Source organism: Sinocyclocheilus rhinocerous, unplaced genomic scaffold, assembly GCF_001515625.1.
Source record: "Sinocyclocheilus rhinocerous isolate Xijiao unplaced genomic scaffold, SAMN03320098_v1.1 scaffold578, whole genome shotgun sequence".
NCBI classification, from domain to species: Eukaryota; Metazoa; Chordata; class Actinopteri; order Cypriniformes; family Cyprinidae; genus Sinocyclocheilus; species Sinocyclocheilus rhinocerous.
Window position 1 is genome coordinate 393,215 of NW_015664024.1, and position 15,558 is coordinate 408,772.

General features: G+C 36.2%; 1 protein-coding gene and 1 long non-coding RNA gene across 3 annotated transcripts in view; one reads left to right on the plus strand and one right to left on the minus strand.

The window, feature by feature from the left end:
• Positions 1–3,047: 3,047 nt before the first annotated feature.
• Positions 3,048–6,717, minus strand: LOC107729404 (uncharacterized). The gene is made up of 3 exons (XR_001638575.1): positions 6,643–6,717; positions 5,798–5,919; positions 3,048–3,956 (listed from the first exon to the last, which is right to left on the minus strand). It is a non-coding gene; the product is annotated as an uncharacterized LOC107729404 (long non-coding RNA).
• The window catches only part of LOC107729402 (succinyl-CoA ligase [GDP-forming] subunit beta, mitochondrial-like), a 123,450-nt gene continuing 114,598 nt past the window's right edge, over positions 6,707–15,558 (plus strand). For both annotated transcript variants that reach the window (XM_016539885.1, XM_016539886.1), the window contains exon 1: positions 6,707–6,867. In XM_016539885.1, coding sequence (XP_016395371.1) covers positions 6,784–6,867 — 84 coding nt within the window. In that variant the 5' untranslated portion in view covers positions 6,707–6,783. The remainder of the gene's footprint in view (positions 6,868–15,558) is intronic.

Genomic DNA, 15,558 nt, shown 5'->3' on the forward strand with positions numbered 1-15,558 from the left:
CCATACATTTTTTTTTTTTTTTTTTTGTGGCAAAAGTCAATATGCAAGACTAAACGGATACCGATAAATTGGATGTTGAACAGCAGGTCTGAGTCCCATCAACAGAAAGCAATATCCCCATTCTGCACACTGTGCCTTTTGAATTCTCCTGTGGATATGTGTTTAGCAGCTCTGCCATGGTAAAGCTCGAAATTGTTTACATGGATTGGCAGGGCTATAATATGGCTATGCAGCTGGATGAACCATCGGTGTTGGATATAAATACACGCTGCTCTTGCATACGTGTACACTGCCATATTAAATCATATCTAGTGCTGAACCTGAGTTTGGAATCAATGCCCTGGCGGCAATGAGAGTGATTTAGTGTGCACTTCTGAAACATCAGTGGCTCATATTCTTTTTGTCCTCTTGGAATGTAGCCTACATCTCCTGTCACTCAGAAACAGAGGTATGAAAGAACTGTTATCCATGCTAGGAATATCAAATCAGTGTTGATCATGTCAACGAAATTACTGATTAAAATATCTGTTAACAAAAGCCCCATTTAAAACTGTGTTTTCTGTGATTTGATCACTTGGCCAGGGCCGTACACAGGGGGGTGGCCCGGTGGCTAGAGCCACTGCCCCTTTGCCCTCATCGGCTGATTTGCCCCTCTCACCAATCCCCCCAACACCCAGCTCAAGCTGTCTCTTACCGCTCCGCTAAAGATCCGCCGATTTCGCTAATCCGCTCCGTGTTTTCCCGCTCCGCGGCATCACTCACGATCTGTGTGCCCGCTCTCTGGAGTGGAGACCACAGTTCCCAATGTCTTTGCATTAACAGGTGGATGCATTACAATCCACATTAGCCTACAGTCAGTGGATGATTCACTGAATTAGTCATTTGGTAGTTTGTTTTTGTATTTCTGTCGCTAATGATTTGCTCTCAGTCTTCTAAAATAACAACAAAATATCCACGTTTTAAAAATTAGAATGTCTAATCAAATGATTGTTCCCGATCAGATCTAATTTAAATAACACAAAATTCGCTGTTGTTGGCACACTTTGTAGACAAAAAAAATGCCTTCACAAAAAAGAAGACAGAGACAGAGAGAGAAAGAGCGAAGGGAGGCTGCTAAAGGCAGTTCAACATTGCAAACATGGATTCAAAGCTCCAGCAAGTCAGCAGGTAAATCATCATATAGAATATTTAGCAGTTTGTCACACTTTAATTCTTGTAATTAAGTATATTTCCCATTATAATCACTTGTCTTGATACTAGTAATCTATAACACATCATATTATATTAAAACCTAGGCCTATAAATAGTTAAACAATCATATAGATTAATAAATGACTAAATTTAAAAGTAAAAGTAAATGTAATAAATGCTCTAAATTAGTTGTTTATTAGTATATAATATAGATTTATGCTGTAACATATTAAATTAAATGTCTAATACTTATAGGGGAGAGTGGGGTTTAGCCAATTTTTACTTATGTGGTCCTCAAGATAAGTTAAAATGATGCAGAAGTATTTAGGCTAATATTTAGCATATTTTTAGACCTGGATAAATTTGCTTTGATGTAACAACCATATTATCTGTTATGTAAAATTTGACTTTAACAAGCCAAAAACTGTTTTTAAAGTAAATGGGTGCCTTCCACTCCTCCTGTGTGTTTCTCCTTTTCACAGTCTGGCAGAAATGATGGGTGGTTCCAAAATACATGGTCACATGACAGTAAAAGCGTACAGTTGCCAAGATACAGGAGATGGGAAATCTTACCCACTGGCTCAACTTACCCCACTCTCCCCTACTTTCATTGAAGATGAGGCAGAAGCAAGCTCAGAGAGTGAGGGAGAGAACACTTTTATCAAAACATCTACAATAAAGTCTGAAATTATTACAGAGTGTGCTGTCTTCTCTTTTAATTGTATATTTGTAACAACTGGATATTTGTATTAACAAGCACCCACCCCCCTAGTGCCCCTTTTTTGGTTTTGGGCCACTGCCCCTCAAAATGTCTGTGCACGGCCCTGCACTTGACCATATTTAAAGCCACATGTAATGCAATACTCTTAACATTCTCTAAAGCAGTTAAGAACTATTTTTCATTTTAGTGAATTGGTGGTGAATTTTGGTGACGTTTATGTATGACCTTCTTCCTCATTCACGGTTGGGTTTATGGGTAGGCCTTTCAAGCTTATACTTATTTGTAAAAATCGAGAAAATAAAAGCTTTTGCAAGCAAATGCAAGTTTTTTTTTTCTTAGGGGCTCCGTAGTTTTCTCATGAGATTGGGTTGTATAAGTTATAAACAATTTCTAAAGCATGAAGAATTCACAACACAGTAACTTCTCTAAAGTAGCTAATAATCCAGTATGCTCATTATTAGATATTATTTCAGGAGCTCAGATTTTCACACCAAGGACATCTTTTACATGCTTGATACTCATTTAAATTAATACATGTTTATTCCCTTTTTTTGAAATGTTTAAAAAGTTCACATTTATTTTCAATTTAGTCTGTCATATTATGACACATTTTCATCATTTTGCACATTATTTTATGTTATATATTCGTTTCTGATTAAAATCCATGGCTTTTAAAATGGATTAAAATTAAAAAATAATAATATATTAATAAAATAAAAAATATATTAACTGAATTATATCATATTACTGTCACGGGTGTTGCAGAAATACAGATGAAGACAGATGAATAAAGTTCCAAACAAAGTTTAATAGTATGATCCAACAAGGAAGGCAGGCGTTAAATACACATAAACATGATTCACGACCGGACAAAACTCAAATGAAACACAAGGACTTAAATACATGGAACAAACAAAGGGAACTAATAGGAAACAGCTGAAAGTAATGACTAATCAAATCAGTAACCAAGGTAATTAACAACGAAAGTGACAGGCAGGGAGAAAGCAAAGACAGAAATCAAACTTAAACTGAACATAACTATGACAACTACCTTACATTATAAATTATATTATATTACTAATATTAATTTGTAATAGAATATTGAACACATTTACAGGCCATTCTCTCTCTCTCTCTCTAAAAATGTGAAAAAATTTGCAACCCCATGGGTTTGATTTTTCCCTTTATGCTTTCTGTGACTAGGACTGAGCTGTCGACTCAGCAGTTAAATGCATTCATTCAGTTCTTTGCATCATACTCTGTTTTCACAGATTAAAAAAAAACAAGACTTTCTTATGGCCATCTAAAGCCACACAAACAGGTGATGAAATTGAATGTGAACTCAAGGCCATTTGCAGATTATAGCTACATTTTATACACTAGCAGTTCCTCAGAAATATTCACAGCCCTCGGTGCTCAGTGTGGTAATACTCTAAAAGAAAAATCGCCACGGCATTAAAAGGTACCACATCCCGCGCACAGATGGAGTGTGCCACCTCTTCCCATTCCTTTTAGTGGGAGATGTACCGCCAGCATAGTAAAATGAAATGGCCTTATTTGCATTGAGCTGGAGGAGAATAGCTTTTAAAGTGGGTTAGGGTGAAGGGGAGCAGAAAATACTTCAGAACCGGTTTGAGGAAGAAAAAGAGAGAGACAGAGAGAGGTAAGAGGCTTAGCGTGCTTCAGGGCTTCGGTGTTTGGAGAACCAGACTGTGAAAGGAAGGGAAATTAGGCGTCCCGCACTTTTCCCTCTTTCTCCTTTAGCTAATGAGGCCAGTAGTTCCTAGCTGTCAGAGTCATACTGATGTCCAATGAGGGGGCCAGATGTTTTCGGTTTCGCAGTGCGGATCAATAAAGCTACCTGTGTACAGGGGTTAAATACATTGATCATAAAGAGAGACAGCCTTGTGATCTAAAGCTCATGCAGGAAAGCTTCATGGCCTTCAACTGGGCTGCTTGTAAGAAAGGATGGAACGGGCCCCACCATCCTCAGGCAGGCATTGGCTTTGGATGTTTGATACTCTTAGGCCCAGCCGAGGAGGAACTGAGAAGAAATGAAAGCAGAATCAACTACTTATGAAAGAATTCACAAGCTCTTGCACCCTGCTCACAGTGTTGAAAGCAAAGGAGGTGTTATCACTGCAGCGCAACATCTGGGGTTTTCACATCTCAAGGGAAGTTGGGCATGAAACACATTCTCTGCAGAAAGAAAGTAGCTGGAAGATTCTTGGACTGCTCTCGAAAAATGAAAAAGACTGGAGAAATATTAGAAACAGGAACTGTGGTGCAATACCACAGTCTTACAATGGCACGGGATTGGGAACGATAGCCTGAAACGATAAATGGCATTCATGGGATCCGACCACTGTACTGGAAAAGTTTACAGTCGAAACACTTTCAAATTTAAATACAAAACGCTTCTGCAGTAAATGTGACAGCAGCATAAATGTTTGAATAAGTGCTGCATATCAATGTGGTATGAGAAGCAAAAAGCTTTGTTCGGTGGGCTGAGAAGAATCCTCGTCCTTTATTAAACATCTAAGTTCAGGTCAGCTTCATTACCATAATACAGAGCTTTTATACCATGAAACAAACATCCTCCCTCAAAAAGACAGCTTGGTCGACAGATTGAGAATATTGTGCATAGTGTGCAAGTTTTGTTTGTGTACGACGGCTGGATTTAAAAAAGGTGAAACGTAAAGAATACACCACACAATGAAAATATGGATCTCTTCCCATTAAAAAGTAGCCGGAAAAGGGTAGGTAATTTGTGAAATAAATCAACCTAAGCTCATTGGAAAAACATGCCTATACCTGCAACTTTGAAAAACTATAAAAAACTTAACCACCAATACAATTCACTGCAGTTTCCAGCTGAAACACCAACAAGTTTTATACTTTTTTCCCCACAATAAATTATGCTAAAAAGGTAGATTTATAGATTAATAAAGGCATATTCTTGCATGGTTTTCTTGCACAATACCATGTTGTGATGCTAAAACTGTTTTAACATTTATAAACTAATAAATTTTGATGTTTGCATCACATAAACAACTGCATACATACTGCTTTTCTGATGTGGTAAACTTGCTTGGTAGCCCACCTGGTACAGTATGGCACATGTGATGCGAAACGCTTGGGTATAAGTCTGGAAAACACAAGTCAAAAAAATGTATATCTCATGTTTGCTTATCTCATGTTAACACTATTGGTTTAGGGTAAGGTTTAGTGCAGGTGTTATGTCATTTTTAAATGTGATACATTATTAACCTTTTTGCGCCACTCACCGGACATTTAATTTCCAAACTACCATGATATTTACAGCAACCAGCATAAAATGTTGCCAGATTCACATTAATCTGTTTTGGATAAAACTTCAGATAAAAAACTGCTTTTAGCTAAATTTACTGGACATTTTAAAAGTGTTGCGAAACGTGCAAGAAGCAACGTAATCTGTTTGCAGAAATGTCGTTGCAGGCACGTTTTTCCAATAAGCTTGGGTTGAAATAGAAAACAGAATAAAAAAGCAATAGTGGTTCTTCTGCCATTGCAAAATGTCAATATGTGCTGATGTGCATGTTTTGGTTTGAATGTAATGAAGGGGCAGAGGCTTGTTTATGTGACCGTAGCATGAAAAAAAAAAATGAGGGGAGGAGAGAGACACTCATGTGCTCCAGGAGTGGTTCATCATCCTCTCTGAATGGGTTTCTGCTGACACAAATCAGTTTTAAGCAAATGTCTCTCTGTCATAATCACAGCTTTTTATGATCATTTTGCCCTTCCTGCCCTTTCACAGTGTCAGAGAGTAATGAGTGATTTTATAGAGCTGAGAAGAGAGTGAGAAAATATAGATAGATCGTGTGTATGTATGAGAGAGAATCAAACCTCCTCCCTTTGATCAACGCAAAAGAAACACACCACCAAGTTTGGGAACCTGATGTGCATCCGATCCAACCCATCAAACATCCATAACATGATCCTGCTTTTGTGTTGATCTTCTTTTTCTTCTGCATTGTTTAAAATATCATTTGATTAGTGCTGACATGATGAAATCATTTAAAGCTGAATGATGAAAACATTCAGCATAGTATGTAAATATTAAACAACCTAAACACACACAAGACAAGACCTAAAGACACAAGACTAAACAGTATTCAGATGTACTCAAGATTAAATAAATAAAATCAGACACAAACTGTCTAACTTAATTCTTACATGTTTATATAGGCAAAGATGTCTAAATTGTATCTTTATGTTTATACTAAATTATTAAAGACAAACAGAACCCATAAAGATTATAATTAATTTAGTTTTAATAATTTTCTAAATAATTTAGATAATTTATTTAGAGTTGTCTATGCATTATTTTTACAGTTTATTATATTGACCAAAAAAAAAAAAAAATCCATTATTCAACAACTATTCAAATTTTCATCCAACAATAATGACATAAATTTTCTAATATGTGAGGACTTTTGCCAACAATAGAAAAATGTATTTTAGCAAAAATTAATAAATAGAACAATTATGACAAACTAAGATGGAATACATACAATTTCGTTATTCAATAGCTATTCAAATGTGCTTCCATAACAATATTTACATAAATGATCAAATTTATGTAATTATCTACATTTACGCAATTATCTGCACTGTATGTATACATAAGAATATATAGAATACGTTTGTATACAACCAGATAGCTGTGTGCAAATGAACTTTTCTCCTACCGCCTAGTAGGGAGGTAATGTTGCAGTGCAAATAGTCCAATCCTGTTCTTTAGTTGACTCAACACTGCAAAAGCTAGCCAACACTCACCAGCAATCCTCACACACGTGTGTCAGCGCTACCGGACTTACTTCCGGTTCAACATGGCGGCATCCATGGCATGTCAGGCGGCTGTGAGAGGACTCCGAGCGGCGAGCACTAAACAACTGCTTGTGAGCCAAAACCAGGTAACAGATCGCGGATCTGTACGTTTCTCCTCCAGTGCGTGATGTGACCAGCAGAAGAACGTGGTATTGCGTGCCGCAGTTGCTGTCTGTCTGTTTACAGCGCCTGATAATGATGAATTATTCTGCACATGACAGTGAATATATGTACAAATACTCATTTAACAAGCGATAAGAACAAATGCTTTAATAGAATGACACACAGACGGTCATACAGCTCAGTGCTGCTTTGGAGAATTGTTCAGTTTGTCTTATTACTTAACTTGAACCATAAACAATGTGTTTGATAACTGACGTCAGCATATAAATATGTTTATAAAACACAATGCATGATCTGATTATTTTGAACTTTTTCAATTAATTTTGACAAATTTTCTATTCTAAAGACTTTGTTCTGAATATTAGAAATTCTACTCTTAAATACATTTTTCCTTTTTAGGAAGGTTCTGTCCTAAAGTTAATCATCTAAAGATTGTGTTCTAAAGATTCTAACCAAAAAGAAGAGTCATAAGATAATGATACTGTACATCAGCTTGTATATTCTGCTATATATCATTTCTGGAATACTGATTTCTGAAGTTGATACTTTTTAATAACATTAAATGTTTTGGGGGGCTTTTTTGCTCTTTCATAAGGTTTCACTAGAAATGATTGTTTTACCTTCAGGTTTGTCCTCTATTTATTCAGTCAGTGAGCAATAGGCCAGAATCACGTCCATCTGTATCAGCCTTTGACCCGTCAGTGATGAAACTTTTTCTGCTGAGCTGGCCAATAGCAATGTGCTGTCAGTCGACGGCAAAGGTTTAAAGGTCATTTTTAATATTTATCTTATGTATATACACAGATTTCCCTGCTGTCATCATTTTTGTGGTTTCTGCAGTATACGTAATTTTGGCCGATTGTCTTGTGGTCCTCTTTTGGTCTTGCAACATGAAGAGTTTTTTAATGTTTCCTTATTTTGGGTGTCATTTGACTTGTGTACTGAACGATTCCTGTGCACAAACAGACCGTAAACCAGGACAACACGACAAAGTAGATCAGCTGTGCAGTTTCAATGGAAATTAATTCAGTCATATGGAAAGTCAGAGGCTATATTTTGACATTATAGAACAAAACTTTTCAAAGAACAGAAAAGTTTCAAGTAGGTCATTGAATAGATCTGAGATGCGCCTTCCATTCTGTTTTAATCCTGACTGATATCCCTAAATAGTTCAGGGGCTGTTGGCACATAAAACAAATGTGTTGGTTGTCAGAGGACAGAGGCTTGCCCTCTTTTAAGGAACAGTTCACCCAAAAGTTAAAATTTGCTGAAAACCTGCCAACCTTCAGTCTATTCAAAATGCAGATGAGTTTGTTTCCTCATCAAAGACATTTTGAAAACATCACATCTGGATATGGATAATTGTGGCGTTTTTATCAGCTTTTTGAACTCGCATTCTGACGGCACCCATTCACTGCAGAGGATCCATTGGTGAGCAAGTGATGTAATGCTAAATTTCTACAAGTCTTCTTTAACAAAGAAACAAACTCCTCTATATCTTGGATGAACTGAGGGCCTTTTTTTGGGGTGAACTATTTCTTTAAGAATGGTTGTTTTTGTCCCAAAACTGCACTGGAATCAGTGGAATAACCAAAGCATAAGGCATGCATAAATATATTTTACTTGTAAAGAGCTGTTTTATAGGGCCCTAGAAAGGGTTTAGTTTATCCGAACCTTCATAAATTATCAGGTGTGTTGTAATGCGTTCACACTAAAATATCACCCATCTTCAGGCATCTGATAACAACAGCAGCTGTAATTTAATACCAAAATTCTGTTTACACATTATTGGCTTCACAATAAACCCCTTTGAACACTACAGATGTCATGTCTGCTTCCTTCAGACATCAATACTGTCTTAAAACAATTTTATTCTGAAATTACTTCACACACAAAGGCACAGCATCTCATAAATCTTTACGTCGCATTTGTACACAGAACTTGTAAAGGACGTTAAACATTGGACGTTCTGACTAGAAAAAGCATCTTTCCAGTGACTTTAGTACAGACAGTCAGTTGAAGCACTGACTGACCTGATTTTGTGACTTCAGTCGATTTATTGATTCAACTCCCAGAATGCAGCATTGATGTCATCATGAAAGTTTGCTTTTCAGTTTAAATGCATTTTTAATTAAGTTAATAAATCATTAAATACACTCAGTTTCTAATATCCGTTACTTTTTTGACCTTAGTATTATTCATTTTGTCCCTGAGCTGTAGTTTCAAAGTTATATAGAGGTTCTGTGCTGGAAAATGACATTGGATCAACACCAATTTAGTGTAAAGGCATCACTTCATTACTTTGTGCAGTCCACTTTACTGCCATAAGATGTGGTTTAGTAGTGCATGCAGAGTGCTTAGATGGCATATATTTTCATTTCTGTTCGTATAATGAGATGCAACCCGCTGCAACAGGGCACAAGCTTCATCCATCTGAGAGAGGGCCTGCTCTAATGAGAAAGTACATAGTGTCAAGTGCAGTTATATTATTTATATTAAAATGACTTATTTAAGTCTTGTTTGGTATCGGGGAGAAGTGACATCTTTATGGTAATAGATCTTTAATGGATAGGTTTATCTAAGCTATTTGTAAAGATGATAAGGACCTCCAGATTGTATGTGTGAAGGTCAGAAGTAATTCAGAAAAGCATATTTTTTAAAGCACTCATGTCGAGACACTAGTGAGATGCAGATTGGGGCAGCTTTTTCCATTTTTCTCTGAGTTTGGACTTCTCATGTTTGGATCAAATCCATGTTTCACCATCTCCTTAGGAGTCTGGCTGCCAGCCAGTTCTTGACAACGATCAATGAGCTGTTTTTTATTAATCAGTGACTGCATACTTTGACGTTTGCACTAGTGCTGGGTAAAAAAAAATCAATTTTCCGATTAATCGTGATCTTCACTTTAACGATCACAAAATCAATTGCTGAAATCCCAGGATCAATCTTTTACTCTATGCCAGTCTTAACACTTTTCACCGTCAGCGAATATACAGTACAGTTTGAAGTCGAATTTGAATGTGATTAGAAAAAAATGAATGTGTGCTGCGAAATAATTACAAGAAAATATGTCATTCATATGTCAAAGACTTACAAACTCAGGACATAAGCCTACTTTGAATGAGTCTGCTAAATCCTTTACTTAATTAATGAACTTACTGAATCTGTCAAGCGTAAGACCCATTTATACCTTTTTTGTACTCTTTCACTGAAGTATATTTAATAATCTAACAGTGTTAATTACTAATTATTAGTTTAATTAAGCAAAAGGTCTAAAAGTGTAATATGTTTTGTGAATCAGACTGGTTGAGCTCCATATGTTTTATTCACTAAAAAGAGCCAGTTAATAAGAGTAATTTGTTCATGAATCAGATTATACTATAGTAATATTTTGCTATATAATATTACAAATAATAATAATTTAATACTATGCAATAAATGCAATTACTTTTTCACACTTTAAAGGTTCCCTGTATAATTAACCTCAATACCTTAGAGAGAATTTCTCCCGTTGGTAAGCAAAATAAACATTGTGACTGAAATAGACCCATATTAATCAGAATCGATTTAATCAATCGGAATTGAATTGAGAGCTAGTGAATCAGAATTGGATTGAATTGGGAAATTTGTATAGATACCCAGCCCTTAGTTTGCTTGAGTCGTCTCACAGAACTGCACACTCTTTTTTTTTTTTTTTACAGAATCTATTTTTTTTTTTGGACTTTTACCACAGAGACAAGAGGCAGTGATTAGCCAGCTGCCAGTCCGCTGTAGTGAAGCTCAGGAGCTGTGACTGGCAGGTAGGTATCACGGCAATTCACTCCGATCTTTTATGACAGCTCGAAAATTAGAGATGGCTTGTCAGTGACAATGGCAAAAAAAAGAGAGATGGATTTAAGACAGGCGATGACCGATAACACCAACGCCGCCTCAGAAATTCCTGTCTGGACCTAGAGATAATCCCAGAGCTGTTTTCTCCAGCACAGCCCTCACCGCACCAAGGCCGCATTTCTCCAAACTTAAAGGAACATTTGCCGCTGCGTTCCTTCTTTAGGGCGGGGAAAAATCTTTACGCAAAGATTGAAGACGTCAAAGCTAATTCGCCTCACAGTGCTGCAGCAGCTTGAAAAGCTCGACTGGAGTGTCGAAACAGGACCAGGGGAGTCTGCTGGAAGAGGCTGCTTGTTGAATATTTTAAACGAGGGGTGGGAGGGTGCGACTCCTTTGGTGCAAGAACTTCAAACAGCAGGCGTCTCTCCCATCTGTCCACAGTGAGAACGCATTTACATTTCCTGGCCGCCAGGGATACAGTAGAGCAAGTTTGCTGTAACCGGATTTAAATATCATTTCGCCAAGGTTAATAGCCATTTCTGTTGCTCATGAGGGCTGTTTAGGCTTTTTCAATAATTTAGGAAGGCGGCGATCATTTAGAGTTCTGTCGGCAGCCTTTTGAAGGAGAGGTGCCTCTTTTGAACTCTCCTTTGGGACTCGTATTCCGGTCCATTTGGGATAATTCTTCTTTAATGATGATTATGATGAGGTGGTATTTAGTGTTACAGAAAATTAAAAGTTGTTATACAATAACTGCTGTGCCAATGACTTTTGTCTGTCTAGCTTGATAGTTATTCAGTTGGTTTGTGTTCCCAAGGATGTCCAAAGGCTCATTTTTAAAAGATGAAGAGCATTTTAAACGTTTTATTAAAGTTCACTAAATATTCAAATTCTGTCATTAATACTCAACCTCATGTTGTTACAAACTTGTATCACTTTGTTCTTCCATTAAACACAAAAGGAGAAATTCTTCAACTCTGCTGGTTGCTCTTGTCCTTGCAATTACAATTAATGGGAACAATGGGAACTTTCAAGTTTCAAAAAGGTCAAACAAGCACTCTAAAAGTCACAGAAGTATTATTTGTGTGAAAAATAGACCGAAAGTTATGTTGTTGTTAAAGGAGCCACAGGGACTGGATCATTGAGTGAGTTGAACTTGCGAACCAGATTACTCAAGATTCATGAATAATTCAAACCAGTTTTAGTTTACCAAATCAGCAGATGCATTGATTCAGTGCTGCTTCTCCCACCAATGCACTGAGATCTAAAGTGAATTTCAAAATAAATCACATAACTAATTTTGAGATGGAGATAAATAATTTTAATTCCAGCTTGCTTCTAAAACAAAAATGCGATCTGGCAAATGATCCTTCAGAAATTATTCTAATATGCTGATTTGGTGCTCAGATATTAATAATGGTTATTATTATTATTATCAATGTTGATAAAGTTCAATGAATACCATTTATTTGAAACAGAAATTTAAAATGTCAATTTTTTCTTCTTTTTTATCTTACTTAACCTTGTAATCTGATTTACACTACCATTTAAATGTTTCCACAGCTGTTTACAACATTGCTAATAATACAAATGTTTCTTGAGCAGTAAATCAGCATAATAGAATGATAATAGAATGTCACATGACCCTTCAGAAAGGGTCCACTTTTATGGAACTTTTGCATCCTTTATGAAGCTTGAAAGCTCCAGTTCTTTGAAAGTTCATTGTAATTGCAATTAGAAAAGTATGTTCCAAAGAGGAAAAAAAAAAAAAAATTCAAATGGGTTTGGAACAACACCGAGGTGAGTAAATAAGTGAATTCCTTTTATAAAATCATATTATGATCGATTCAGTGCCCACTTCTATTTGTCCACAGACTTGACCTCACTCCTCCAGACCTCTCTCCTCCGAATGATGTTCCTTATTGGCTATGCTAATTGCTAAATTCATATCTGCAGAGAGTTTCCTTCACTTTCAGCCCATGTCTGTCTTTAGGAGATTAAGGCAAAAGCGTATCCCATGATGCAAATCTCTGCTATCTAAATCCTTTGGCATGCTCTGCTGACTCCCCCTAACTCAGCTCTGCTAACACACACACGTCATGGCCTAACGGAGCCCTCTTGTCAACTTGTCAAAGGCTGCTGCTCATCCAGTGCCCATCTGACCTTGCTGAACAGAAGTCAAAAAGAGCTGAGCGCATTTAGAGGTCACAAATTAACTTTATTTGGCTTTTCCCTAGCACACATTAATTAAATTATTGCTTCGTTATCCAACATTGTGACTTCGAAGAAATATTGATGTTCTAAATTAAAATCGTTTCACCATTTGTTCCTGTAAGCACAACATTTGTCTAATTATTTCTCAATTTCTCTAATGCGCAAATGCTAAAACTATGGAAATACACCTTATTAAATCTTTTCATTATCTCAGAAGATCTTACAGTAATGAACCCTGATTTATCAACAGCATTTTATTAGCTCCACTGTTTCGTTGATTGGGACTATTTTAACATTGGTATTGTATTATTCATGATAAATGGCAGCTATCATTTCTGAATAAAGTAAAGCAATTAGTTACAATCAGGAATGGGAAAATGTGTTAATTTCTTAAATCAAAACGCCCCTCAAGGATTCCGCAAGTTAATTAAATGTGAGGCCATTTGGAGGTGCTAATTAAGAAGAGTCATTTCAAAGGGTTTAGAGCAGAGCTATGACTAGTAATGAGGATTTTAACCCCTGGAGACTGCTGGCCTGTGACTGCGCTGTGAAGGATCCGATACAGTTGACCGGGCCGCTCCTTAAACACTGTTTGTCGAAACATCAGATGCTGATAATTAGGGAAAGAATTAACATATAACGTTAGTTATATATATAACCAAGTTGGTCCGGGTGGTTTACTATGTGACTAGAAATGTGTAACAGGTAGAAACCTCGTTATGTTATGTTATGTTATTACTTCGACAAATAGTACATCACTTATTGATTTGTTTTCTCTTTTTAACTGAAGTATACTTTTAATTTGTTTTATAAAAAAAAAAAAAAAAAACTAACGCCCGAAATGCAAACTTTATTTCTGTTTTTAAAGAATCTGAAGATTTGAAGCATTAGATGCTGATAATTAGGGAAAGAATTAACATATAATGCTGAGGAGGTCCAAGAGGTTTTTCTGTGCGACTAGAAATGTGTAACAGGTAGAGGTAATTCAGAGGTTTTTATTTGTACTTTTTTTTTGTACAGATTGTTCATTCATTTTATGAATAAACAAAGTTCCTTTGTGACTTTAAAGTAACTAAATTATCATAAAATCGAATGGGGTTGAATTTTCAGGAAACATAACTGATAGCTTTTGTTATATTTACCAGCATTATTTTAGCATTATTTATATACTAATTAAAGTAAGTATTAATATTTTGAATTGGGAATACAGTAGGTTTTGAATGTAAATTATGCAGTGATTATACAAACGATATATGCATTTTTTATTTTTTATGCCATGGAAATGCATGAAAAATGATCTCTCTAGTTTAATGTTTTTATTATGCACAATGAAACAGCATTGCCCTCTGAAAGACCTCAAGAAAAGCTCTCATAAGCCCGTCCTCAGAAAATCTTCTTGTTTGAGCTCCTAAGCTCCACTTCCTTCTCTCGGAAGAATTGGATTGGTCAATACAGATTTGTAAATATCCCATCATGAATATGCGGAGGTAAAAACCTATTTTCCCCAGTGAGGATAGCAGTTGTGTTGCTTAATTTTCTTTTTTTTTTGTCTTTCTTCAAGAACTGTTTTAGGAATCAGTCCTTCATCGACTTATGATTTCCATTCTCTCTGTGTGGCTGGTGGAGCAGCCTAATGTCTAAGTCATGCTAATGTTGAGGGCAGACTAATATAGTGTACTAAATGTAGTCTCCATTGACTTACTGTCTGGGTCTTTGGCACATTGAGTAATTCTGTAATATTTGTGCCTGTTTGTAAAATCCGTGAAAACCCCAGCAGATTTCACGTTTAGTGGATGAGTGATTAAATGTGATTGCTCTCTTGTGGTTTAGTAAAGACGAATGTTGATTTCTTTCTTTCTTGTTTTCTTTTGCATAGTGATTGTGTCTCATCCATCAGCTAGATGCTTGAACATGTCCTCCTGAGTTACTCTAACACTTCATGTCTGTCTGGCAAGAAGCCATGAGATCGGATCTCTAAGCAGCTGCTCGCGTTCAGTTTAGATGAGTTTGTTTCTTCATGAGAACAGATTTGGAAAAAATATCATTACATCACTTGCTCACCAATGGATCCTCTGCAGTCAATGGGTGCCGTCGGAATAAGAGTCCAAACAGCTGACCACATTAACATCAAGATAGCATCTAGTAAAGTGAAAAACTGTATGTAAGGTGTTTTAACTAATGATTTGTTTTTTTACAAACATGCAGCTTTTCACTGCACAAGATGTTAATTGATGGACTGGAGTGGTGTGATTACTTGTGAAATGCTAAATTTCTCCAAACCTGTTTTTAATGAAGAAACAAACTCATCTACATCTTACTACATCTAATATTTCTAAACTATTTAAAATGACTTACTGTAGTTTTTAATGTTTTTAATTTATTTAGACAACAGTTTAGAATTGTAATATTGGCCATTTGTTGGTTATTGGCCATAACATCATAATAAGTATTGGCACATCTGTATCAACTAGAATTGTAATATTCGGTATATGCATCCCTAAATATTAAATAATAATAGTGATTCACAATGTATCCATGATAATACCAGTAGCTGTCATTATTGGAAACAGCGGTATTGCTGTGTTTAAGCTGTTGGGAACGTTTTGTGT